At 42.6% G+C, this 27,443-nt stretch overlaps 1 protein-coding gene across 5 annotated transcripts in view; it reads right to left on the bottom strand.

Moving 5' to 3' along the window:
* The window catches only part of BMP2K (BMP2 inducible kinase), a 108,232-nt gene that overhangs the window by 58,397 nt on the left and 22,392 nt on the right, over nt 1-27,443 (bottom strand). For 2 of the 5 annotated variants that reach the window (XR_005933726.1, XM_030016505.2), the window contains exon 1: nt 8,200-8,636. The exons of 1 other annotated variant lie outside the window; for it this stretch is intronic. Coding sequence is in view for 2 of the 4 variants with exons in the window: in XM_030016505.2 (XP_029872365.1) it covers nt 8,200-8,377 (178 nt within the window). In the remaining 2 variants the exon portion in view is untranslated. Of the gene's footprint in view, nt 1-7,803; nt 7,953-8,199; nt 8,639-27,443 lie in introns of those variants that run through there. 2 more of the 5 variants (XM_041127994.1, XM_041128012.1) reach the window with 2 other exon arrangements.

The following is a 27,443-nucleotide window of genomic DNA, read 5'->3' as shown; positions in this document are numbered from 1 at the left end:
GCATAATATTACATGTTCACGTACATGGCAATGCAGAAAGTCATGTCCTTTGGGGATGCAAAGACTAACCACTTGACAACTGAAGAGCGTTAGACCACATGTCCCTAAGAGCTGAACTTGGACTTAGTTATACAATAGATACCTTTGTCAGCCTACAGATGTTTCCTAACATGTTAATTTCTCCGTCTGTGTAGAAGAGGCACACAACAGCTCTGGAAAGTACAGTGAGAGTGACTGTTCTCCCAAAGTACCACCAAAGTTCAGTCACCACACTAGTTATCCGACTAACAAAACTGAAGTTAAAGCATTCCTTTTGTGCCCTACATTACATGAAAAGACATTTTTTTACCCACATCTTGATGTAAGACTAGGACCACATGCAAATACCCAAACTGCTTCCCGGTTTGTTTTCTTTTTCATTACACACAATACAGCTACATCCTGTAACAGGCAGAACAATGCTCTTGTTTCAAGTTGTTAGATGCCTTCATTAGGCTTGAAAAGCTTCAAGATAAATCCCAAGCACTACAGCATAGGCTCCCTATCTTTCATTACCCAGAGATCAAAACTTGGTTCAGCATCTCACCACTTGCTGTGCGGAAGCTACACTTGAAGTCAGGCAGCCATGCTTATTATTGGGATTGTGCAAAAGCTTCATATGTATTATATTATACTTTTAGCCGAAACAAAAATCAGACAGTTTCGAGTACTCGCCCTGCTTTTTTTCTCCCTTTATCTTCTCAACTCAAACAAACCATTTCTGCTACTCAAATATTAGCAAAGCAAAACTGGTTGAGACAGAGTAACACGCTTGACCTTTACAGTCACATGTGAACATAGATTCAGTGATGTTACGCTCTGAAAAAAATTGACATGACCAATCCCAACTCAACTTCCACAACTGAACTTCCCAGACAACCTTGCAGCTCATAATCCACCTGAACAACTAGACTAGATTCCAACTGAAAATAAAACAGTAGCTACTGCAAAAAGCAGAATGTCACATGCTACATAACCACTAAACTAACAAAGAAAACCCGTAACGAACATGTCATCTTGCCACGCATGAGAAGACTGCCATGCCACATAGTCATGGCAGAAGTGACCCTGCACCAGCTATATACGTAACACCTGCCACAATCAGCTCTCCCACTATGCAATCAGAATCTCAGAGTTAGAACGTCGGTCCACAGCACGCTCAAACATGTTGAAGTACTAAAGCTAACAGATCCTTTACAATGGCACTTCTCTCTATTTGCCTCTTCAGAGCAAGGCACAACAAACGAGCCACATCTTAACACAAGAGAAAGCAGCGTAGGCTGTACAGCAGCACGCTTAGGAATTTATAGCGGCTGCCGGAGTTGCAAATACCCGAGATAACTTAAAGACCCAAAATTCAGGGTAGTAAAGGTTAATTGAAATGGGGCTTAAAGCATCCTAGAAGGGCAAGAAGAACCTTATGCACATCAGGAAGTTCATCTATTTGGATTAGTAATTGAACTACTATTGCTAAGACACATAAGGTAGGAAAAAAACCACCCACAACAAAACTTTCAAGACTATGCTAATTTTAGGAGTGATTTTTTAACAACTTACTGGACAATAAGCAATTCAGCCTTTACCACAGCTGTGATGTTGATCAGATTTTAAGACTCCCCTTCTTCCCGTCTACAATTAATTGAAGAAAAGCCTCCAGGAAAAGACACCTGCACTAAAAATTAAACAGCGTGACTATCTACAAATGCACAGCACGAGATCTCACAAACAGGACTTGGATTCCTCCCCGTTAAGGTGCTAGTTTTCTTAGTCCTCGACTAGAACAGTATGAAAATAAAAGACCTGAATAATAAATATCTGATTCTGAAACTGAATAATAAATATCATCAAGTACTTGCAAAGACTGCACACTCAATTTAAGTAGGACAGTAGAGCTTGTAAGAGGCTCCTTCCTTCACTAGTTTGCCAGCAACGACTCCAAGAGGTTGCAGTGTGAGATGAATTATAAAAGAAAGGAGAATGAATTTTCAATTTTATAAAGGGAAGATTCAGGGTTTTCACTTGTCCTCCCTATAGAGAGGGACCTCTTCACAGAAAACTAAGCTTTAACCATCACATTAAATAAATGAAGCAAGCATTCTGCGTTACACAAATATTAACTGATTAACCTAAAAGCAGTCCCCACTTGAGTGGCTTTTTCCCTGCCTCTCTAGTCCTAGATACAAGGTCACTTAGGAAAACAACAGCTTCCTAAAATATAGCACCGGAAGGCTCAACACCACACAGCTCCAAACTCACCATTTTATCAGCTAGAACGATTAAAAAAACCAGTATAATCACTATCACACAACTTCTTTCCACATAGACTAGGGCAAAGGAAATAAAGAAAGTTACAGCACAAGACCAGTAATGAGTCATGTTCAACCCCTCCTGTCCAAAGTTGCAAGACACAGAAAGGCTAACGAACAGCCTACTGCCTTTTCTAAGCACAGTGACACTGCCTACCACTACTTCACATCCAGTTTGGGTACTTCTGGAAGCGAGTTGCACAGGGTATTACCGAGTGTCTTCCGTGTAAGTGTCTGACATCTCAGCCCTGCTTTCATAAGCAGTGCACTTGCTCCTGGGAAGGTTAAAATGAAAAAAACTGTACAGAAATCATGACAGGAGAGTTTTGCTTCCTCCCAATAGTGTCAGCCTAGTTCTTACCAAAAAACAAGGTTTTCAGGGGCAAGATCATCACCTTCGTGTGCTATATTCACACCACTCTAGGACATTTCTCATCTATAACCAGGGCTAACATCTGTATTGTAGGGAAACAGTAATTATTGGATAGTCCTGTGAAATCCAGTTCAGTAAAGCTCACCCCCAGCCAGATTAGCATTCCCAGTACCTGACAAAAAAAAAAACCCAAAACAAAGTAACAAAAAAACCCCCTTGTGCTTGTTTCTAAGACACTACTTCTTTTACTTCAAGGTTCTTTGCTGAAGATAACTCCAAGTCCAGCAGCACTGGCCCAGTATTTAAGTTTACAACTACCTGCTAGCCACATAATGCTTTTATCAGGAAATAAAGGAGTACCCCTTCATAACATGCAAGCGCCAACCCTCTTCGCTTCTCTGAAAGGTATAAACCCCAGATGGTCTAAGCTTTACGTTCAGTCATCTCCCTTCTTCTAGTAGGGGACCAACCAAGTACCAGCTCATTTTTTGGAAGCACTTTGAGCTTAATTAACAAGGACAGGTATGGATTTCTGCCTCTTCGATGGAATCCTTCCAACAGGACAAATGCTTAGTGCCTCTACAGCCTGGTCCCTTATGGGGGGGGGGGGGGGTGTCGGGACAGGTACAAGCAACAGGGGACTACTGCCTGACATGGAGTTACCCCATTTCTCTGTTGGGACTAAAAATAGTCTAATTAAGAAATCAGGAAGCATCCAGATATGGTACTAATTGTCCTGGACAACAGGAGAACAACCAACCTGAAGAACCCCTTGAAACTATGCTACTTTTAAACACCACATCAAGACATGCAGGACACTAGATGACAGTTTAGTAGCTGTACCACAGGGGGAAAACACACTACACAGTACTACTTTTATTTTAAATAAGATGCAACAGCTTATGCCCCATGATTCCATTAATCAATTCTGAATAGGAAACAATGAAAGCAGTGTGATGATCATCTTTCCATGTCCACAAATTAGCTTCCAAAACAAGCCAGGCATGTTCGAGAGTGAAGCTTGGGAAGCCACTGCACATTTCACAGAACCATAGAATGGTTTGGGTTGGAAGGGACCATAAAGATGATCTAGTTCCAACCCCCCTGCCATAGGCAGGGACATATTCCACTAGACCAGATGGCTCAAAGCCCCGTCCGACCTGCCCTTGAACACTCCCAGGGAGAGGGCATCCACAACCTGTCTGGGCAACCTGTTCCAGAGTCTCACCACCCTCACAGTGAAGAACTTCTTCCTTATATCCAATCTAAACCTACCCTCTTTCAGTTTAAAGCCATTACCCCTTGTCCTATCACTACATGCCCTTGGAAAAAGTCCCTCTCCAGCTTTCTTGCAGGCCCCCTTTGGGTACTGGCAGGCTACTGTAAGGTCTCCCCGGAGCCTTCTCTTCTCCAGGGCAAACAACCCCAACTCTCTCAGCCTGTCGTCATAGGAGAGGTGCTCCAGCCCCCTGATCATCTTGGTGGCACTCCTCTCGACCTGCTCCAACAGGTCCACGTCCTTCTTAGACTGGGGGCCCCAGAGCTGAACACAGTACTCCGGGTGGGGTCTCACGAGAGCAGTGTAGAACTCATGTACAGACTCTTTTTTTTTTTTTTTTTGTTTAAACATCTGTAACTCTCTGCTTGCTCAGTCCACACTCATTAAAAACATACCCACATACTAAATTTCAACACAACACTTGGCATGCCCACTTTGATCTACTCATGGTACAAAGACAACTTCAAACCTGGAAAAGTCTTCATTTACTCAGTTTCAACACCACAAAGTCCTGCCAAGCAATCAAAATGATAAGACAACTGTGTATCTTCCAATGCCTATCCTTGTAGCGTCCAGAAAAATTAGTTTTACTGCAGTTCTTACACTTAAATAACTCCTTTCTGTTTTAAGTCAATGCAAAGAATGAAGTAGTATTATTCCCATATCAAGTCACAAGTTTCTATCTCCTCCTTACATAAACCAAAAATGTTTGGGGAAGTTGCTAATTTTCACTTTCCTTTTCACTCTTCACAACATTAACTGTTTTGCATTGACATTTGAGATCAATTTAAAAGCATGTTTCATATTTTGTCACATCCAGTTTGCTGCAATTTCCGAACTAGAAAGTCTTTTTCAATATTGGAGTCACCATAACTGGAGTTCGCCGCGCACCATCTGTAACTTTGAACAGACAATTCTCCATATTTTTGTCAGATTTAATTTTCCAAACTTCAGCTGCATTGCACATGCTCTTGTTGAACAAAAAGATAGATATGAAGAGAAGGTCTGCCCTCTGCCTTTATCAGTCACTCGCTCCACATACCTCTACCATCCCCTTAAAATGGATAGGGACTCATTTTCTACATCGAACCTTAACCAAATTGATAGTTTTTTTCCCCATCTCTGAAAAATAAACCATAAAAGCAGATACCTCCATCCAACAACATACTGGCCATTGGGTTATAAAGGCTAAGAAGTCACCAGAGCAGAGGTGTCTTTCAAACAAAAGAAACCATCTAACAGCCTACTAACTACAACACTTCAACCTTTATACCTACTTTACTGCAAAAGGATGCAGTTGCTTTAGATAGCATTATACATAGTTATCCAGAAGTACTAGATTATAATGCTACATACTTTTGCCTTTAAAACACTGCAATAAAACAATATTGTCAAAGACAACAGAAAAGCATTTTGAAGGCAACATCTGTATCAGCACAGGAAATCTACCACAGACTCATTACTGCAGCCTAACAAGGTAGTTACAACTGGAGCCTTTTGGCATCACTGCTGCCACTCGCTCTAGTTACCGGGAGCCTACGTCCTTTGCAAAACCAAGAGCTAGGTTCCTAAGACAACTCAGATGCAAAATTTGGAAGGGGTGTGGCAAGGGGTGGTGGGGGTGTTTAAACAGTTTGACTCTGACAGACATATAATGCTATTAATGCTAAAACATAGTAAAAAAGCCTATCCATACCACACCACGGCTAACAGAACATTATACATCCGTTCTGAAATAGGCTCATTACGTTCATTATATTAACGCATTAACAACGCTGCATGACACAACCTAAAACTCCGATACGAGCATCTGCAACTAGCTTGTAAATGGTAGTTCATCAGCACTGACTAACAGGAACTACCTGACAAGCCTGAGACGCTCAGTAAAACTGGGTTTCAGAAAATCAAAGATGAAAAAAATGCCTTATGCAAAGGGACTAGGAAAAAAAAAAACAAAACAAACCAAAACTTTGTTCCTCCCTGCCCCCCAAGGAGGAGGATTATTAAGCAGGGGATTTATAAAGTGTTAAGTATTAATAATAGACTGCAATATGACTAATATAACATCAATAACATACTATTACTTACTACTAATTGTTACTAAGGCAAGGGAAAAGCTGACTGTCAAGAAGTAATTCCTAGATAGAACGCAACTTCTTCATTCATAAACTATTGTGGTCAGTTAGGAGTACCCGAGTGCCACTTGAACACTTAGGCACAGTGACCTTCCCACCAGTCTCCACAGGGCACGCATCTGCTGCCCACACACACAGACTGTTAACCCAGCTGCTTCCCGACAGTCAGTGGAGTCGTAAGAGTATCATTCCCCCGCCTGCCTCACTTCCCTACTACCTCGACCATGCAGTTATGCCACCTGTTATTTTCTTCTCCTCTAAGCCTTTTGGGGTCCTCCCTACTGAATAGGTCTGGTGTTGGCTTTGAAGATTTTTCCCAAGATGCAGCAGATTTACACTGCCCTGACTCTTATCAGTTCTAGTCATAGGCATCCATATCTAAGAGACCACATAAAAGCTGTAGAAAACTTTCCATTTCAGTCTCAAAAGTAAGGAAGCCAATTTGCACAACACTCAACTGTTGAAATGCATACTCCCCCTGCTTCCAACCCCTTAAGGGCTACAAATTTGTTTCTACAAGCTACAGAAACAAGAAGAAAAAAAAAGGCATCTATAGCGACTCTTCAAACAGCACGTTACGAGAAAGCTTTTCATAATATGCTGAACTGAACCAAGCACCATGCAATTTTGCTGCTTTCCACTATGTATATGGTTTTTGTGTTAACTCCCCAATTTACCCAGGAGCCTATTTCCATAATTTCTTTAAGAAGTCTCTATCCTGCAGCCAGCCCTGCAGAAAACTGACCTTCTGTCAGACCACAATGACTTCGAAGGAGCTCTCAGCAAGGACCACTCATATTTTAGGCAACCAGGTATGCAGCTGGCTAAGCCCTGACCTCATTTTCATAAGCCAAAGACAAAACGCTGCTTTCTAAATATTAAGCACCAATTCCACTATTCTACTAAAACACTTTTTCCAGAGAGCAATTAAAAATATAAGTACCACCTAAACATTTCTATTTTAAATAGTATCTGCATGTACTTGTTAAAACCGCATCTTAAATCTCCATCAAGAAATGGACATAAGCAATGAAAGTTTACTAGTACATTTATGCATAACCTGGTCTAAGCAATACACAGACATAAAAATGACAAAGATAAATTATTTTACCCACAACATCCAAAGCAGCGTGTTGCAGTGCTGCAAAACTCAGTAGCTACAAAGTATACAGGACTAGCCCCGTGCTCGGTGACCTAGGAAGTGAATTATACTTTATACATTACAACATCGGCTGCCACCAACTATGAGAGCTCAACACTGCACGGTTTCCCACACGCACACACACAGAGTGAAACTCAAATATGGCTGTTTTGACGATGGCCCATGCCAGCGCCTACTAAAGTCGTACGACCGACAAAGTCTAGCCAATTCTAAGACTATCTGAATTCACGCAACTCTTCTTTAAGACCCAATGGAGGTCTACCGAGGTGAAGTGCAAGTTACCGGCAAGAATTAGAAGTCGGGCACCTCGCAACAACGGGAGGACAGCAATCCTCTACGGCAGAAGTTACTAGTGCCGCAACTTCACTCGTGACCCTGCCAGAAACCTACAGCATTCCAGCAAGGAAGATCACAGTTTTGGGTTTTGGGTTGTTTTTTGTTTTTTTTTTTTTCTTCAGATTAGCTGGTAAAAGCCTACTACGGGATTAAACCGTCCTATTCAGACTCACGGGTTCCTGGCCACAGCGTCTCGTTCTCACCCGCTGAATCGCCAGCCCAGCCAGCAGCGTGCCGCTCTCTCGGACACCTCAGACCGGTCTACTCAACGCCAGCAAACTCTAAGCCACCCAACGAGCCCCAGGCACCAGCCAGCAACCGAAACAATGAAAAAAAACCCACAACCCACCAACCCCAAGCCCCCTTAACCGGCTTACAGCGGGTAAGCAGCTCTTCAGGGACGGGGAGAGCCAGCCGGCGGCTGGCAGGGGCGGGGGAGCCCGTCCCGGCGAGGAGCGGGGCAGCGGGCCCCCGCCCGGCCCCACGGCCGCGCTCGGCCTCGGCCGCTCCCTCCCCGCCCCACGGGCACCTCGCAGGGCCCGGCCCCCGTCTCCCCGCCACCCCGTTACCTTCCGCCAGCACCTCCTCGGGGGTGACCTGGTAGCGTCCGACGGCGAGCACCTTGCCCAAGGCGACGCCGCTCCCCCCGCCGCCCCCGCCGCCGGAGCCCACAGACGCCGTCCCGCCGCCGCCGCCGCCTCCGCCGCCGCTCCCCTCGGACTTGGGCATCCGAGAAAACTTCTTCATGGCGAGCGGGGCCCCGCCGGGCCCGCGGGACGGGGGGCCGGGCGCAGGCGGCTGCCCGGCCCCGCGCGGCGCAGGGCGGCCGAAGAAGAAGCCGCCGCCGGGCGGGCGGCGAGCCTGAGGCGAGGGGCGGCCGTTGCCCCAAAGGCTGCTGCCCGGAGCGGGGAAGGGGCTGCCCCGCTTCACATGCCGGCCGCGGCCCCCACCCCGCTTCACCTCGACCGCCGGCGCCGGCTGCCTGCGCCCGCAGCGACGACCGCGGCGGCAGCGGCAACGGAGGAGGAGGAGGAGGAGGAGGAGGAGGAAGGGGGCGGGCCCGGCCCCGCCACAGCCCCGCGGCGGCCGGGACGGGGGAGGCGGGCGCGGGGCGGGGGGGGGGCGGGAGAAGCCGCCTCGCCAGTGTGCGGCGCGACGGCGCATGCGCGGCCCCAGCTCCCTCACACACTCACACAGACACACCCTCCTTACACGCCCCCCCCGCCGCCGCCGCCGCCGCCGCCGCCGCGCCGCCTGGCCGGAAGTGAGGTTGTCAGCCTTGGGCGAGCACGTGGAGCGGGAGCGGGAGCGGGGGGGAGGTCTCGCGCGGCCCGCCGCCGCCCGGCCTCGCGCGCTCCCTCACGCCCTTGCGCGCGTGGCGACCGTTAGGGGCTCCAGCCGCCTCGCGCCGCTCCCCCCCCCCCCCCCCGTCCTTCCCTGAGGCGCCGCGGGGCGCGGAGGGAAACACGCGTGGGGCAGACGGGACCCCTCAGCCTCGGCCCCGGCAATAATCCCGCTTCGCTGACCCAGCCCGGGGCGGGGACGTACCCTGTGGAAGAGATCTAGGGAGAGGCGCGGCACGGCGCGGTAAAATGGCTCTGCACCCGCTGGTCAGGCCAGCGGTTGGTTGCCTGTAGACGCTCTGGGGTCCGCAGAGTGCTTCCAGTAGGGGAAATTGCTGTAAAAAGTGTTGCTGACAAGTGTAGCTTGGCCAGTGGCGGGTCTCCACGCATGCACCCAGCAGAGGTTAGGAGGTAACTGACTGGAAAGTGGTAAAAGGATGGATCTGGACGGAAAAACATCAGCTGTAAATTTCCTGCAGTGAAATGTACCCGCTGTGGACATCTTCCCTATAGACATTGACAAAGTAACCCTGGGAATTTTCCAACTTTGTAGCTTTGTTTCACCTGTGAAATTTTCAGGAAAACAAGAACTGTATTAGAAAAACTGTTTCCGAACCGCAGGAGGCCCCGTGTCCCACTGTCCCTCGCTTAAGTTTGTCGGCTTGATTGGAAAGGCACGGAGCCACGGCAGCCAGGGAGCCACTGGCTGTAAGGTATGTTGTTATCGCCATGCTGCTAGATGGCAAGTGTGGCTGTTGAAGGCAATATCGGTCACAGTTCCCTACAGACAAAACTTGGGAAACACCCTACACTTCCAAATCGTTTATCTCAAATTTCCAATTCAAATTCACATTCTGACTGAAACCCAATTTCAAACTGTCCACAATGCCAATGACATCCAGTTTTTGTACTTAAACAGTGATTCTAGTCATCCAAAAATGGTGAGAGATGAGAGTCATTGAAAAGGTAACTTCATTCCAAGCCTGCTTTCCTTGGGTAGTCCCCTCTGAGCAAATACAAATGAGGTACTCGTGCATTTTTTTTTCCCCTTACGGAATGAAATCATACGCTAAAAACAAAACTGGTATGGGATCTCCTGTCAATCTCTCATATGAATGTATGAAGCTGCAATTTTGGCTTCTACAGTGGGAATTTAACAACACAGCCTTTCACACCGAACACCTAGGTTCTGGATGGATACCAATTGCGGCCATCCGTTCAGTAAAACCTCTGGAGAAGTCAGAAGGTTAAATCCTTGGGATAACATTTCAGTAATCAAATTACTTTTGACTTAATCATACTGCCGTAGTCGTACTCGGTAACAAAATGACAATATGAGTCTATTGAAGTGACAACTTGTCATACATTTAATGCACTGATACAGCTATTTGCGTTAGTAGTCCCCTTTCTGTAGTCGTTGCCATCCTTTCAGTTACGGGAGATCAATTTTTCAGCAGCATATAGAGACTAATTCACAGTTTTCCTTAGAAGAGAAAGGCATTTTGACTGCAGATGAAAGGAACAGAGTACTGTGAGAGGAATGGCACGATCAGCAGCATTTCGTTAATGAGGGCATTCTTACAGTGATATATGCCTGCGATCCTTAGATATACGCTTTTAATTATGTCCTTGAGAAAAAATGCAGCTAGGTTAAAAGCACATAAGTTTAGTGCCGGTGAGTAATGCAATTTTGGTCGTCCTCGGTAAAAATAACGTATTTGCTAAAATTCACTGCGAGAGGGTAGGATTGGCTTTTAGGTTAGCTGGTTAGTTTTCATTTGTTTTGGAGGTCCCTATACCCACCCATGTATTTTTGTTCTTTTTAAAGTAAGAGATTGAATTATTGCTTCAGTTATTTATAGGCCGGACAAAATGAGCACTCTTTTTATACGGGGATTAACGCTACTAATCTCTGTCTTGACATACTAGAGGACACAGAGGTCAACTACTAGGCATCGCTGGCAAATATCAGTATTGCACACCGAGTTATGGTCGTGAACGCGTAGGCGGCCACAGAACTGAGTAGTCTCTCGTGAGTAATGTCAAAGAGACTCGCTGCAGCTACCTTGCTGAGTTCCACAGCCCATTTAGTTGCAAACTTGGCACCCAAATGGTGTTTTTCTGTAAGACGCCAGCATGTTGTGAGGAGGTTTCGTGTTAACGATTCCCTTTATTAAGTTTAGGTCAATGAAGTTGAATAATAGAGACGTTTTGACAGATCACGTGAAAAATATGGGCCTGATCCTCCAAGCTGGTAAATGAGTGATAATTTTGAATATGTGAATAGGCCCGCTAACTTTGATTTAATTCCTCACCTGAGCAGAACAGCATTTTGACATTTCTAGAAGATATATTAATTTCCAGAAGGGAAGAGTTGTGATACTTCTTTCAGTCAGGGTATGAAACCCAGAGTAAACTTTGCTCCCCCTTACTGAAATGAAACCTCTCTTTTGGTTCAAGCAGAGCAGGGATGCTTCAGTCTTCTGCATCTGGAATACGTGCAGTAATACCAACGTATTTAACGCAACGCATGCTTGACTGTGTGACAAACAGATCAGAAAGGTCTTTGTGCTACTTAAAAAAAACAACAGAAAACCTTGAAAGTACCCACAAGCAGGGTTATTTTCTGGTTGATGTAAAACAGTAGATGGTCTGAAGAAAAATCCAGTGGCAAAGAACAGAAAATCAGAAGTATGAATCCTAAAGTGAGGAGAGATCAGCTACAAAGGTGGAGGAGATGGGGGATCTTAATGCAGAGGCTGCACTGAAGCCGGGATATCAGTTATGATTATTGGGGGAGGAGGGCTGCTACACAATGTTTTTTTCTTAAACCTTCAACTTGATGAATCATGAAATCATAGGAGTTATTAAGCTTTCATTATAAAAAAAAATAAAAGAGCAATAAAGGTCAGCTTCTGCTTTTTATGGCTGTGGAGTCAACAATGAACCTTCACTGCATGAAAACAGGAGAGAAAACAAAAAAGTCCCAGTCACATGCTGTGTATGTCTCTATCACAATATTGTTACGTCTTGCTGCTTCCTTTCTTTTATTGCCCGGGGTCTAAAATGCTGATACGTTATTCCTTTGTTAATATTTGCATAATGGCAGATCTATAATGGCACATAAACTATTGCACTTACTGTCTTTATTCTGCACATAATATGCATCTTGAAACTTCTCTCACAGTTAGTTTCACAAAAGCAAACCTCCAGAGTTGTTTTTTTTAAGACAACAGTAATTGTATTCTCAGTGTCAAGATAGCGAGAGTCATAGTTTGTGTCAGATCATGTATCCATGACTTTATTTCAGAGTGCTTGAAATCTGGGTCCCCCTCTTGACGCCTGGCTGCTAGACGGCCTTAAGCATGCTGCTTCACCTCAGTACACAAAAAAGTTTTCCATCTATAAAATCAGGATAAGGCAGCTTTAAGTATGCTGCTTCACCTCCATATATGAAGAATTTTCCCATCTATAAAATTACTGTAGTGATTATTTACTCCATTCTAAAAATACTCTGAAGATTTACGGAGGAAAGCTCTAGCTGAGAACACTACTTGAACATGAAACACCAGATATTTCACATGTGCTTGGAGTTTGAAATGTGATGATTTAATCCTCTTTAAACTGCTGAATAGTTCAAATGCCTTTACCTTGATTACTGTTCCTTAAGCATTTCTCTCCTTACATCTCTCCCTACTCCAAACTCTTTCCTCTGTACGAAACATAAATTGGTTTTAAATCAATCCCGTGAGAATAAAAGAGCTTCCTGCAAAAATGTTAAATATCCCTTACAGAAAGTGGTTATTAAGGCAAAATAGAAGTGGAAAACTTTCTTTGTGTGAGTGTTGTTTTGGAAATGTCTCTTGCTGTTTCTGAACAAACTCTCTTCATTCTAATTACCCAAGCTGAGTGTTAGAAATGAAAGAAAACAAATACTACTTTTCTAGAAATATGGTTTTTACATATTAAAACTTTTTTTTTAAGTGTCACTTCTTTATTCTTCACCTTCGTTTAAAACACACGGATCCGTGTTCTTGTAACAGACTCGCAAGTGTTCAACAATTACTGCAGTAAATTTTTTTTGTCCTTATTCGGGTATGTGAGGGTTATTTTCTATTTTGTAATAATTCAGTCAGTGTGAACAAAGCACTGCCAGAGAGAAGGGGTTTCGCCATAAGCACCTTCAATTCTTTCTCCCCTCTTATCGCCTCATTGTTACATGTTTGTTTTCCTTCTGGTCCCCTGGGAGCCGTGAGAAACATCATTTTACACAGAGAAGTAGCTATACAATTTTCCCATCTTAGTAAATTCTGTGTCTTAGTCTCATACTGCTGACCCTGCTGGAGTCTGTTTCAGACACAGTTACTAAAACCAGACAGAATGTTTATGATGAGATAAAACCTAAGAAAACCCCAGGAGACAACTGGTTTGGGTTTGGTTTTGCTTTTTTTCTAGGATCAAGTCATATCCCAGCTCCACATCTCAGAAGCAGTAGTAGTAATGAAAGGCTTTTTTTGTTTGCTTAGTTATATATACAAAATAGCAGAAAGATTTTGGTATGTTGTGAAACATGTTGCCACGGAAAATATGTTGACGGGGTTGGGGGGGGGGGGGGGGGGGAGAAAGAAAAAGACTGAAATCACTTAGTGCAAAGGGATGGCACAAATCAGCTAGAAAGCAAGTGCATTCTCTGACGTCTCCTCCGGTGTTGAGGATCTAAGCAGCGGTAGAGGCTTTGCATTGACCTTGTAAACAGAGACAAATTTTCATTCGTTTCGGATTCTGTCAGCTATTCTAATCAGGAGAGAAACAAAAGGAGCTGTGGAAAACAACTAAGTCACTGATTTCTGACATTAAAATGGAAACAAACTGAGGAGCGAGCTGGTGAAAATACTTAAGGTACAAATAGCTGACATCAGCTTCGGTGACACCCAGCGCAACTCTCCTTGACACTGAGGTCAAGAGTCTTTTATTGCAAGGCAAGATTTGGTCATTTGTGCTACAGCCGGCATTGGGACCAAACAAAATATAAATTGCTTGTTGATACAACAGCCCTTGCCGGTTCAACACAGCCGCGGAAAGTGGGGAAAACATAAAGGCATATGTGTTTGTAAGACTCCTACGTACAAATCCTAGAGGAAGGAATAGGGAAGAGGTTATAACGGGCTCGGAATTGTTTGCATCTTGACCTGGTAAATTGCTTCACATTAATAATAATCTGTTTCCTTTCTGGAAAAGAACAGTCTCCTATGTTTGTCCTGATGATCAGGACTCCTGCTTCGTTTGATAGGGTAACATATTCCTGCTCACTTTGTAAGAGTGGTCTTAGATCCGTATTTGACCTCTTGAAGTTGAACTCTTCCCTGCCTTCTGTTGTCCAGGTTTCTGGTTATTCCCAGCTCACCGGCAGTCTAGTTGATTTCATTCTCTCTTACACACAAAACCCGATTTCACCCTTGCTTTAACAACTAACTTTTGCAGTCCTAAAGATACCTAAGAGGTTTCTCTTATAGGAATGAAGTGTGCTCTGTGCAGCCTTTTAAAGGAAGGGCACCATCCTAACTTGTTTAATGAATAAGCCTTAGAAAGTGACTTTCTTCCTTGAAAAAGTTAGGCAAGTGACTAAAACATGTGGCCTTTCTCAGCAATTCTTAAACCGTGGTACACGGTTTATAAAAAGCCTGCTGACAGTCGACAGAGATCTGACTGGTGGCACAACGTTCCCCTTCCTGAAAGCTAAACTTTGTTACAAGAAAACTAAAATGCCCAAATTCCAACACTAATGCTACTCTCATGCTTCTACAACTGCTATTGAGATAAAAAGAAGGACAAAAGGTGAAGGTCAAGCACAAATGGCAAGTCTCAATGATATCTTAATTTCAGCAGCATACAAATTAGAATATAGCATCCTTCATTGAAGTACATTTGAGATGTAAATACATTACTTAATAGCGCAAAAAAAATCCAAGCGTCACCAAAAACCCCCAGAGGCATTGGTACTCCCCAAAACTACCTGTAGCAGTAAAAAGTCATGAAAAAGCCACAGCCATTGAGGTTCAAGAAATAATTTTATTTCAAATCTTTTTCTTTTTACCCTATTTGCAGACATATGTTTTACCGATATAGTTGTTCTATAAAATCAGCAATGGCCCTTTTTTCCCCCCATGTATTTTTTGAGTCTTAAAGAACTGCAAAAATATCCCTGGTCATCAGTCGTTATGCTAAAAATACTTCCTTCTTTATATAGTCTTATAATTTTGAAGGGAGGGGAAAAAATCCTTGGAACTGAGAGCCTGGGAAGAAAGAATGTCATATGGGTCACAACTGAACAGTCTTCGTGCCGATGCACATTAAAACACTGAAATGGTTTAACTACGATAACCACAGATGTCATTGCTGGCTGACTCGTACCTTTAAAAGCCCACTTATAAAGACAGTTGAGTTGCTTATAATTTGTTTAATTTTGCAGACAGGTTATGTGCACTCACAAGCTGTTCGCTGAAAATACATTTCAAATACTGTGGAGGTATGAACTCTAGTTCTACTTTTGTTCGGTTAGAAAAATCACCAAGACTTTTGTGAGTTGTTTAGCCAATAGCATTTGCATCCAGGCTAAGGAAAGGGAAGAATTTTATCTGCCTCTAGCGTAGTTGAGGTTACATGCCATAACAGTAGTGGGAAAGATGGAGAAAAGGGAATTGCTGCAAGTTTATGCCAGATCTAAGCAGGTACAGAAATACTGCAGTAATTGTTCATAATGTTGCAATAGCCTTTCCTGAAATAGGCTGTCCATTGTTCCACTATGCAAAAAGACGGAGACGGAGCTATTGCATATCCTAATGACTGTCATTTCGTGCTCTGCAGCCCAAGTGCCTATTAAATAGGATAGATAAGCCTTTGGCACAAGATGGGAATAACTTTCTGTTCTGGAAAGCAGAGAAGATTACTAGGGGAAGAGCTATGCTGGATCTGGTTTTGAATTATGTGTTGAAGGTAGTCGTAAATCTAGAAGAGTGAAGTGTCTTGAATGAAAGTGATCACAAAACAATTAAGTTTACCATGCAAAGAAAAGAGTAGTAGGGGCAAAGCACAGGTGAGGGACTTCAGAAAACATCATTAATTATCACAACACTTACGGATGGGACCTTGGGAGAGTTAAGTCAAGGAATACAGGACTGCAGGACACACGATGACTTCTGAAAGGTACGTGACAGACTTAGCAGCAAAATTTTCCGATGCACTGGAAAGATGGGCAGCTTAGTAAGGAAACGATATAAAAATCTGAGATGGAAACATTTTAAAGGATTATCTAAATATATGGAAGAACTCATGTTACGGCTACCATTGCCTGTTCAACTGTGAACTCGGGCACGCAGTAGTCTCTGCTGGAATGGATTTTATCTGAGATTACTGGATAGCCTGGGTGGCAGAAGAATGTACACTTCCAAACTGTTTTGATGACTCAGTACCTGAGAGGAGCTGAAAGTAATTTGGCGGGGAGAATCCAGACTCAGAGGGATCTTTAGAAATGGAGAAAAGGTCTGAAAATAACCCGATCGGATTCAATAAATACAAATGCAAAAGCTAAGGGCAAGAGGAAGAAAAATTCTTAAGTACAATATTAGAAATATCTGACAAAGCAGCAGGTCTGTCAAAAAGGGTCTAAGGGCTACTGCGGCTCACAGTCTGAACAGAAATGTGCAATAGACAAACAAGGGCAAAATTCAGTCCAGCACGTACTGAAAGAAATTGCATCTGTAGGACATGAAGGTAATTAATCTGCTGAGGATTCAGATGAAGTACCACATCCCATTTTGGGTATCCCACATTAAGACAAGTTATTTTGCATCAATTAGTTCAGAGAAATGCAGCAAATACAACAAGTTTAGAAAATACGTCCTCTGAAGAAAGGTTAAACAGGACGTATTACTCTGGAGAAGTGGAGAAAAGAGTGAGTTAATTTTCGGCCATGGAAAAGTTGTTAATTACAGGAAGTTGATCAGTGTTTCTCAATATTTACTACTAGGAAGCCAAGAATAATTTGTCTTAATTTGCAGGAGAAAAAATTTAAACTAGACCGGGGGAAAACCTTTGCGATAAATAGGGTAAGGAAGCAACAGAAGAAAACTCATTAAATGCAGTACCCCTATCAAAAAGGTTGTAGAAGCTTTAAACTTTTCAACGTTTCATTTGTGTTTTTTTTAAAGGGTAAATAGACAAGTATCAGTTCAGCAAAGATTAAAGTTGAGTTGCAGATACACGTGATGTGCCTTAGTGCATGGTGGGAGAGGAGCTGAGTAGGTTCTTCTCAACTCTGTATTTCTACATATGCATTGAGGACAAGGAAACACAAACTCAATCCAATTTAATCTGACATGTAACAAAGATGTCACAGAACTTAAGAATCAATGGTTCCAGCCTGCAATGTGCTAGCTGCTTTAATTTGCTCTCATGTTCCTCTATGCTGGGTTGGAATGGGCCTTCAAACTGCTGTAAAGTTGACTTTGCTGAGGAAATTGTTCCAATTTTTATTGAAAAGTCAGTAAAGTAGTACAGGTTAGCTTTTGAAACACATGAAAACTAGTTTTAACAGTAGAAGGAAAAATGACTCGTGTGGCTGAAATACCAGCACAGGCCCATAAATAAATATTTGTGACAGGATAAGTTCGGAAGGAGGGACTGTGAGCTAAACCCACCAAAAGCATAAAATGTTTTTCAGGTTCACTTTTTAAGCTGGCTAGGGTGTTGAAAGATGATTGAAACAATCTGACAGGCTTTCAGGACATACATTCTTTTCAGAGCATGCATTGGCTTTCCAATGCCAATAAAATTGTGTAATCTGTTAACAAAATCCTTTCTGCATATTTTCCCTTGTTTTTTCTCAGCTCACAATTGCAATAGCAATTTCTCTGCAAGATCTTGGCCCATCACTTCCTTCCAGCCTTTTATTAGTCTCTAGGAAATGCCTGCACCTAGTCATTATTGTTTAATTAGAGTGTCACCAAACAATAGTAACACTTTTAATCTTTACAAAGGTTGATGAATTAAGACTTGCAGTGTCCTTGAGAGGCGATGAGTAAAAGCAATCCAACGAGCCATGAACAAAACCTGGGCACTGCCCATGTAAACACAGTTAGTGCTGACTAGAGCAGAAAGAAACAAAAAGGCAAGAGCACTTTAGACTGCAACCACCAGAGCCTGGCTCGCTGGCAGCGAGTGATTCATCATTCATGAGCAATTCCTACTCACCTCTAGACCTTCAAACAGACCAGGCACAGGTTTTTAGCATTTAAATTCTACTTTTTCTTTTTTTGTCCCCTAAATCTTACAGGCAGAATTATCAAAAACTGCTTAGCGTTATGACCGGTTTTGTGATATCACTATTCCAGACCTCCTGCCTCATGAAGATGCTGCATCATCTCTAGTTCATTTTGTCCACAGTTAAAAGCTGTCAACTTTTGACCATTCGTGAAAACACGGGATCAGACAAGAAGATGCCAGCTGGCCCAGGATGTTAGTCACGATTGTCATCTGTAATTTTGTTACACATTAGCTGATATTTCAAACATTTGCCACTGCCTATAGTGATGGAATTCTGAGTGCTCACATTTGCCCCAGTGTAGCAGCACTGGTTTAGAAGTGAGCTTAATTAAATCCTTGCAGTGTGCACACTGCTCAAGCAGTTTCTAAACTGATTTAATTAAATCAATCAAGGCAAAGTCTTTATTCAAACTCTTGCTCAAGTACTTCATCTGTGATCAAAGAGATCATTTCCGCCTGTTCCCTGTGAGCAGTGGATATACCTGGAGAGTAGCATGGCATTCATGTTTATTTGTTGCTATCCTGCCCTATATCAAACCCAAATGTCTAGAAAATCAATCAGCAAAGTGCCACATCCAAATGTAAGGCAACTATATCCACAGCTAGTATCTGTTAGCGTTACTGTTGGATACCCCAGGAAAAAAGTAGGTGAGGAAGGTTAGTAAAGATTGGTCTGGGCAATGTTGATGAGGCTATGACCCTGGTATTGGTATATAAAACAATGAATAATATAACAATATTTATTTAGCACGCTCTGTATTTCTATTCCAAAAATAAGGGAGCCAATTAAACCCAGAAGCAGATAGTTTAAACTGCTTCTGGAAAAAGATATGAATATACAACAGCAGGTATACACAAATACACATAGAAATAATATTGCATGTATGTATATGACACTGGACTAACCTGTAGAACTCTTTGCCACTAAAGTTATGGAGATTAAGAGCTTAGGTACATGCAAAGGAGATGTCTGTTTTGATAACGAGAAGAGTCACAATTACCTCAAGCAGCTCGATAAATTATTCAGTCATTAATGAGCACTATTAACTTTAGTGCTTCCTTCCAGGTAATGGGAAAAGTGCCTTCATTATTTCCATATATATTGTTTACTTTCTCCTTTTTAGCATCTCGTGTGGTTCACTTTCAAAGTCTAGATGAATCAGTGTCAGTCACCAAATTATACTTCATACAACAGTATATTCTAATATTATTGTATAAATATTCTAGTTTACCTAAACAGCTCATGTATCTGCAGAACACATGTCTGTGTGTGCTAGAATTTTTAAACAGTATTAAGATGTAAACATTTTTCCAAAAAATGGTCCATTTATTTAAAAGCAAAACCTGTTGGGGGGATTTGTCTTCTATTAAGGGAAGCAGTGGTACTGTTTTCTTAGCTTTCTTACATTAGATGCAGTTTGAGAAATGAGAAAAAATGTCACAGTTGAGCTTCATTTAGTTTGGATTCATTGATTCAGTAAGTGGCATTTTCAAAAGCATTTTCAAGCCTCGCTGTCCTTATGAAGCTAGACACTTTTCAGTTAATAACTCTGAGTTATGTGGGAGTGAAAAACAGGGGCTGTGACCTAGGAAAACAGAACCTTCCAACATATCCTCCTGCTTTTCTCCATCACCAAGAGGTGCTTACTGACAGTTGCATCTATGCTTAAATATCTGTGGTGAAATAGCATTACAAAAGAAGGCAACAGCAGCCTTGTGCGTGACCAAATCTGGACTTACTTACAACGTGGGCTGTGAGAAGCTTATGGTTACAGTGCCTGTTACGGTCTAGATCTACCAAACAGCTCGAGAAACTGCACCGGTCTCTAAGAAGTTAGAAGCTGGGAAGTTTAGTAGTTAAAGATCATAAGGGAGACGTTGCTAAAGCACAAAGGGTGGTTGAGCACGTTTTCCCTCTTTTGCCTTTGACACTTCTTTCATTAAAATGGACAACTGTCCAGAGCTAAGATACGAACAACTTTTCAGCCTTAATTACGGTTCTCTTCGAGTCTGCTAAAGTGGTTCAGCTGTGACAGGCTTTCTGCATGGAACACATGCAGTCACATGGCTTGTAAGTGCAGGCTACTAATCACTATTGCTACCGTCATCTTCACTTCTTCAATTACTTGTTTGGACCAGGAGTAACACTGGACACTCAAATGTAGCATTTGGTACATTGCATTGCGAAAGTTCCCTTTCTGTAATATATATTAAGCTGGGAATATATTATTCCTTAGATAAGGTACAGAAAGATGGGCTTTTGTCAGCCTTAGCTGCTGATGAGAAGATGGCTTCAGTTTCCATTTGTGAACACTATGCTTTCATACATAAAATGCTTTAGGACATGGAAGAATACACAGCCTAGATTGCCTTAGCATAGGCTTGCTACTGAAGGTACCTATGTCTACTAGAAAAGCACACTATGATGCACTTTTTTTAACAACTGTGTGGCCAAATTCACAGCTTCGCGATACGGCTTCTGAGTAGTCTACAAAAATGGGATACAGGCCTTTATTCCTGCAGAACCCATTCATGAAGGCTAAATGAATAAAATGTTTTGTACATTTTGATACAAAGATTTGCAAGTTGCCTCTTTTTCCAGAGAAGAAGAAATAAATTCTTTCTTTCGGTGCTGTGTAACTCTTGTATAATAGAAAATTAGGTGTGAGGAGCTAACTTGCTGTTTGTGCAATGATATGAACTCAGCTTTTTGAGAAAGGGGACAACATAATAAAAGTCATCCACTTAAACATTTCCATATCCATGGTGAAACGTGTACGTGTTTGGGACAGAAGTCGATACCAGTACGCACTAAAAACTTGCATGACAGAAAACATTTGGGGACGGTTAACTGTGGCACAGGTTTTCTTCCTTTTCTTTGCAACTATTTCTGAGGTTCAAAGCTACATTCTATTATCAAATGAAATCATTGTTCATCTGAAACGAGGTAAGTTGCATAACTCGGAGACCAACGAACCCATAAGTGTGGTTTTGCTATTCAGAAACACTAATGCTGCTAACCAATCACAGAAGACCGAGAGGGGTTGCACTGTTTTCTGCAAAAGCACAGAAAGAAGCGTTTGCCCACAAGTTTCATCGTAGGCTCTTACCATAGCACCAGACTGGTGTTTCTATTCACCAGCATCATTTAGGCACAGAAAGGAGAGTGAGTGTATCCTTCAGCTTCAGCTTATACCCTTTCTGGCTTGCAGCTTACCCCCTGGTGTGTCTCATCAGCTCTGATGATCGCATACCTCTGCAGGTATTGAAATATTCTGATACATAAATGCTAAGCCTGGGCGTTCTGAAAAGCGCCAAAGGAGATAGAACCACAGTGATGACTGAGAAACAAATGCAACGATGGGGGCCCTCCCCACCCTGAGGGCCAAAGCACATACTACACCCATCCATCCCAACGAGGCTGATGGCGCATGGTCATCCCACCCTCCCTGCGTCCCTGGGACAGAAGACAGAGAAGTCAGCATCTAACACTGAGTTAGCAGCAAATGGTCTTCATGTTAGCGTCCTACAGCTAAAGCCTATGAGAAGGTAAAAGTCATGCTACAAAGGGTACCAGCCTGATAAACAACCACCACAATACCCTAATCTGATGGGAGCCTGAATCTTCTGCTGAGCTGTGCTCTGCAGTTCTTTCCCGAACATGCCTTGTCTCTGGAAAAATGCATGTGCGGCATCATTAAAAGCAGGATACAAACTTGCCTGTCATTGATGAAGTAGATAAAGAATGGCTTGATGTTCTTTGAAGTACAGAACACACAGCATATCTAAGACTGTAGAATAAATTGCCCAATATATTCTAGATGAGAAACAATATGTCACATTATTAAAGACACACTAATGCACAAAAGAACAGGCTTAAGGTGGCAGACTCAACTTGGCATTATCATTTCTTAGGTTTTCCCTCTCCAGGTGGCATATATAATTACATTATTGCTGCGGGACGCAGTGGGAATTTCACTGTTGACTATCGTATTTCCCAGAGTAAGTGTCTGTAATGAATCAATTCTCTTTTTTTGGTTTTTCAGGAGAGGTTGAGCTTAAGCCACCCTTACCCTGAAATTCAGTGAGCTTTATTCTATCATTTAGCTCGACAATAGCTTGTCTAACTGTCTGCTTTTAATTGATAGAATGTTAAAAGAAGGTTTTGAGTCTGCATAAGGCAGGCAAATGTGCAGCATTATTTTAAGACAGAAATTACTGCTTGACCTCCTGTGAACCATTTATACTTTGAACAACGAAGATTGATGTCTCTGGTGTCTCTCTCGGCGAGTATCAACGCACAAGCTAGCTTCTGTTATACTGGTTTTTGTTTCCATGATTGCTATCCTAGTAACAAGCAAAGCTCCCTTTGCCCACCCAAGCTTACAATGATTAAACCAGGCAGAGCATCTCAAACCTCTTCTCTTCTTCCACTGCCTGCTCATGTGGAGAATTAAGCCATGTGCACAAATATAATTCCATCCATTTGTTTTGTATCCTCATACACCAGCCAATGTTAGGCAACTACAGAAAAAAATGCACAAACAATAAAACAAAAGTACAAAGAACAGCTTAATACTACAGTAAGCAATTTAAACAGCTGTCTTGGTTTATCCTTCCCACAGCACAGTGTTTTCTTCATTCCCCAGCAAGCATCTCTTCCAAAAAGAAAAGTAAACCTTTGTTAGTGCCTACCAGTTGGGCAGAGCTGGATAAAGTTGGTAAAGATTTTCTTCATTTGTTTCCCATTTAAAATATAAGGCTTTATTTGCCTTTTACGCTACTGTGAGGTTTGTGTTTATTTAAGTTCATGCTTTCAATGTGCAGAAATTAATTTTGTACAGACACTATATATGTGGCAACTCACTACTATTTGCAGACTTCAGGATTCTTAGTGTCTTCGAAAGCAATTTTTCCCCACAACATAAATGGCAAAGAAAATATCAGACTCCATAACGGAAACATTGAGGTTGAAAAAATTAGATGTCCTTTCTCTCCTCATTCCCTGAATATAGGAAATGCAAAATGCTTAGGTTTCCACAAATATTACATTAGCTCAAAGTCATTCAAGTAGGAGGAGTTCCTTTAACAAATAAAGGGGAATGAAATATGCTGTATGTGCATGTAAGATCTGTACACTTTCCATATTCGAATCAGTCTTAGAGGCAGAGTCCCATTGGCTGTTAACTTGTCCAACATCCTCTGTTTAGTTTTCCCTCTCCTCCAACTTCCATCTTGCAACGTTTGCCCTTGTTTGGTGAACTCTTTTGAAGAAGGAGCATAATTTCTCATACTGAGAAAGCACATAGGTCCTCGAGTAATTCTGTAAATGAATGTATGAAGACAGGAGCTCTGCAGTTCAAAGTAAAGAAGATCATGGGGTTATCAGAACTAATAATTCCATAACTTAATCTCAGTTCTTCTAAGAATACAGTCCAACTTACTTGCACTAAAAATGTGGCATAAAACAAGGATACAAGAGGGGAAGGGTGCTCACGCTGCACTGTCTCGGAGGGACGATGCGGCTGCTGTCTGGCTTTGCAGTACTTGGAGGAGACCAGCGCTCAGGGGAAGATCGGGAAGAGCGGTCCCTGTGCATTTCAGGGTGCTGGAACTGACGAAGGCAGACAGAGGAGCCGCCTCCCAGCCAAAGCATGCTGCCATGTGAGCCTGAGGCCTAGATCCTACTTTAGGGTTGATACTGCTTTTTGACACAAGCAACAAATCCAGTTGACCTCCTCCTGGGAGAACATTTTTAAGACAGCCAGAGATAAAACCTGAGAACCTTCCCTGCGGCAGGTCTCTTCCATCTCAATGATGGCACGCTGTTACTGCAGACTTCAAAACACCACTGGCATGGGTTTTACAGGCATTTCTCATCTATCTCTAATGAAGCTAATTAAATCCATACAGTGCCATAGACCAGCATGAGGCTGTAGAATACAGCTATGTATGTTTGCACCAGCAGTGTATCTACCTGGTTATTTCCAAATTTGATATTAACATACAAATCCTACTTCCAGTTCTGACTCTTGAGGCACATCTTTCAGCCTGACTTGCCAATGAACTCCATCTGGAAAAGCAGTACTGTAGTTGTACTTCTGAGACACCCTGCATGCTGATGCAAGCCTGAACACGATTCCCTAGACTCAGGTTGGGCGGAGAGCGAGCAACCACGTTACAAAACATGCCAGCATATAAATTCTTGATGTATGTCGATTTTCACGTAACACAGTTTTCTCAAAAAAAGTTGACAGTAGTGCAATAGCAGGTTTCAAACTCACTCCCCTCGAGCCTGTGTCTACCCACTGTGCCCAAAAGCACACTGGTACAGTTGTCTCTGGAAGACCCCACAGCACTGAAATGCAGCAGGCTTTCAGCAGGGCACATAAAAAAGGCACAGAGCCGATAACTGGCTCATGCCCTATACAGATGAGGTACTCCTATTGGCCATAAGGCAAGCCGAGAGGAGACAGAAGACCAAATGTCTAGTTTAATCTGTAATTTCCAGTGAGTTATCTCATCCCACTGTTTCTTTAGAAACTTACCATGAGGAAGGGCTGTATTTTGCACCACAAGATCGAGTCCCAGTGAAGCTATTACAAAATTATTAAAAAGTGAGCTTACTTAGCGTACACAGATCTCTCTAAATAGATACTTCCCAAAATAACGTGATTTCAAAGGCTTTAAGAAAAATGCACACATAGAAGTTGTTTATTCCCAAAGACATTAACCAAACCGTTCTCTGCACTCTAAACTCCTTTCCAGAACTGGATGCCTTCCATGCCACCTTTTCATCTAAACGTATTTGTTTTATTTTAAGTGGTGTGGTTTAATGTGTATGTCTCTCGAACCTCATCTACCTCAGGCTCGGCAAGAGTATCAGTGTCCCTTATGGGATAGCATTGTGGAATATTTTATATGCGATGACAAGCAATCTCTTCTGTAATATTTTGGTCCATCATTTCCTGGGCTATTTAATCTCAGCTTTTTAAAAATGGAGTGTCCTGTAAAAGGAAACTGCATTAGAGGGAAAGCAATAAATGCTTCATTCAGTGTGCTTGGCCAAAATAGCTCACTCAGTCTTGGAATGAAAAGACCCTTGTCCGTAACAACACAGACACAATTACAAGCACAGACAGGATTGTTTTGCCTAGAAGAGGGAAATGCCTTGTAGCGTTAAGGAGGGGGGGTGAAATCTCTCTATGGGTAGGGCAATCAGTTTGATAATAGTTAGGACACTTATAATGGGGAGTGGGGAAGAGATGGGAGGTCAGAACTGCGTAAAGGGGACAGCAAAATGAACCTCCCATCTTCCTAAGGAAGCCACTTCCTTTTGTTCCCTTCCTCTCTCCCTTAAGAGACTATTTAGGATAAGTCATCACAGAAGCATTCCAAGGAGAAAAACCCATCAATTATCACTCCCTCCTCCTCTTTTGTTCTTTCTCAGCTGTACCTTCTTGAATGTTATAACAATCTATCCAACCCTTTTCTCTGTCATCCTTCTCTTCAGCTGTTTGCACGTTACTCTTCTTCCTTAGCGCTCTCATAGATTTTGCACTTTGCCTTCTGCTTCCACCCGTTCATCTTGACTCTCCCTTCTGCCTCTCTGGTCTTAATCGGCACTTCCCCTTTAACTCTTCATAACTCCTCTCTCCCGAGGGATTCATGTTGCAGATGGCGGCAGCAAAAGCAAATTGAGGTGCACCTTAGAAGCCGAAGCCACAGGACTTGGACAGTGATTTGCCACAGTATCAGATCTGACAGCAGTGCTAAGAGGGATCCTACAAGGACTTCATCTGTTAGTGGGAGTCAGTCAAGCACGGTGCCTTTTTTTATTTGCCATCAGTTAAAGACTCCCCAGGCCAATTACAATTATCCCACAAGGTTCAAATCAGCATGAACACTATCTTGTAGAACTGCAGCAGCACTACAAACCTCAGAAAGGAAGCTCGACTGAGGCTCAGCACTTCATCATGTTCACTACTTGCTTCACTGAAAGTAACTCAGAATTTGGTCTCAGCAAGGACCAAAGAAGCAGCAGTCACGCCTAAAACAAACATTTTATTCTGATAATGAAGTTACAAATAAAAGTTAGTCTTTTGTAGAGCTATAAATACAGAGTAGCTGTCAAATGTAGGGAATGCGGCTCTGCACGTCTACAATGCGGTAACTGCTCCTGAAACGATCTTTCAGATGTCACAGCATTTGTGTCCCTTCAGGGAGTGCTGTTTCAGTTCCTCCCTTGATCACAAGTTCTCTGACAGGACTGCATTGGAAAAAAAATTGTTATTTGCAAGCTCTTTTCAGGCTATAGTCTTTTCATGCTCACGATCGCTAGACTTCTATTCCATGAAAAATACAGGCTGCAGAGACAAGACTTATGTATTCACCCCACTTTGCAGTACACAGGAAATTTAAGGTAGAGAAGCGCATAGTGTAGTGAACCGTGCACGGGACTCACAATGAGGAGACCCAGGCGCTCTTCCTGCTTCTGCAGACAACCTGCGGTGACGTGAGACGTTATAACAAGTCCGTGATATGGCTGCCCACGCTGAAAAAAAAATATTTTATGCATCAATTTACTTCACCACCATGAAATCTGCAAATGCAAAGAAGAATCATGTGTTTTTAGGAGGAGGAGATGATCTCCCATCTCTTGCCATGGGAACAGAATCTCTGAAGACAATTTGCTCTCATAGTCTTCTGCTTTTTGAGAGCAATAGGATGTGATTTGTTCCAAGGCAAAGTGCCTTCTGAAGAGGCTGTTGCACGCTTTCCAGATGGGCTTTGCATTATCTCTCCATACTGTTAGGGTACACTTGAACAGCACTGCCAGCAACAGGAAGTCGCTGATGTGCTTGCTCGTGTGTTTTAAGATGGCTTAAGGTGAGCTGCCAGATTTTCAAACAGAGGTTTTTCTGTTTTGCGTGCCAAATATTTCTTAAAGAAAACATACGCTATTTTCTCTTGTCTGTGATACCACTCTTTTGCCCTGCTGGCATGGAAATGATGTTCTAGTCACATTGCAGAGTAAGAGAAAACAATTTTTGCTTTTTTGCCTGGAACGGTTACCAAGTGAAACAAATAAATAGCTGGTTAAATTACATCTTCATATTGAATGCACTTCATATAAAAATTTTTGTCTC

Source organism: Aquila chrysaetos, chromosome 1 (assembly GCF_900496995.4).
Source record: "Aquila chrysaetos chrysaetos chromosome 1, bAquChr1.4, whole genome shotgun sequence".
In the NCBI taxonomy this organism is placed as follows: Eukaryota; Metazoa; Chordata; class Aves; order Accipitriformes; family Accipitridae; genus Aquila; species Aquila chrysaetos.
Note: the sequence above shows the minus strand (reverse complement) of the source record. Positions and strands in the feature narration are given on the sequence as shown.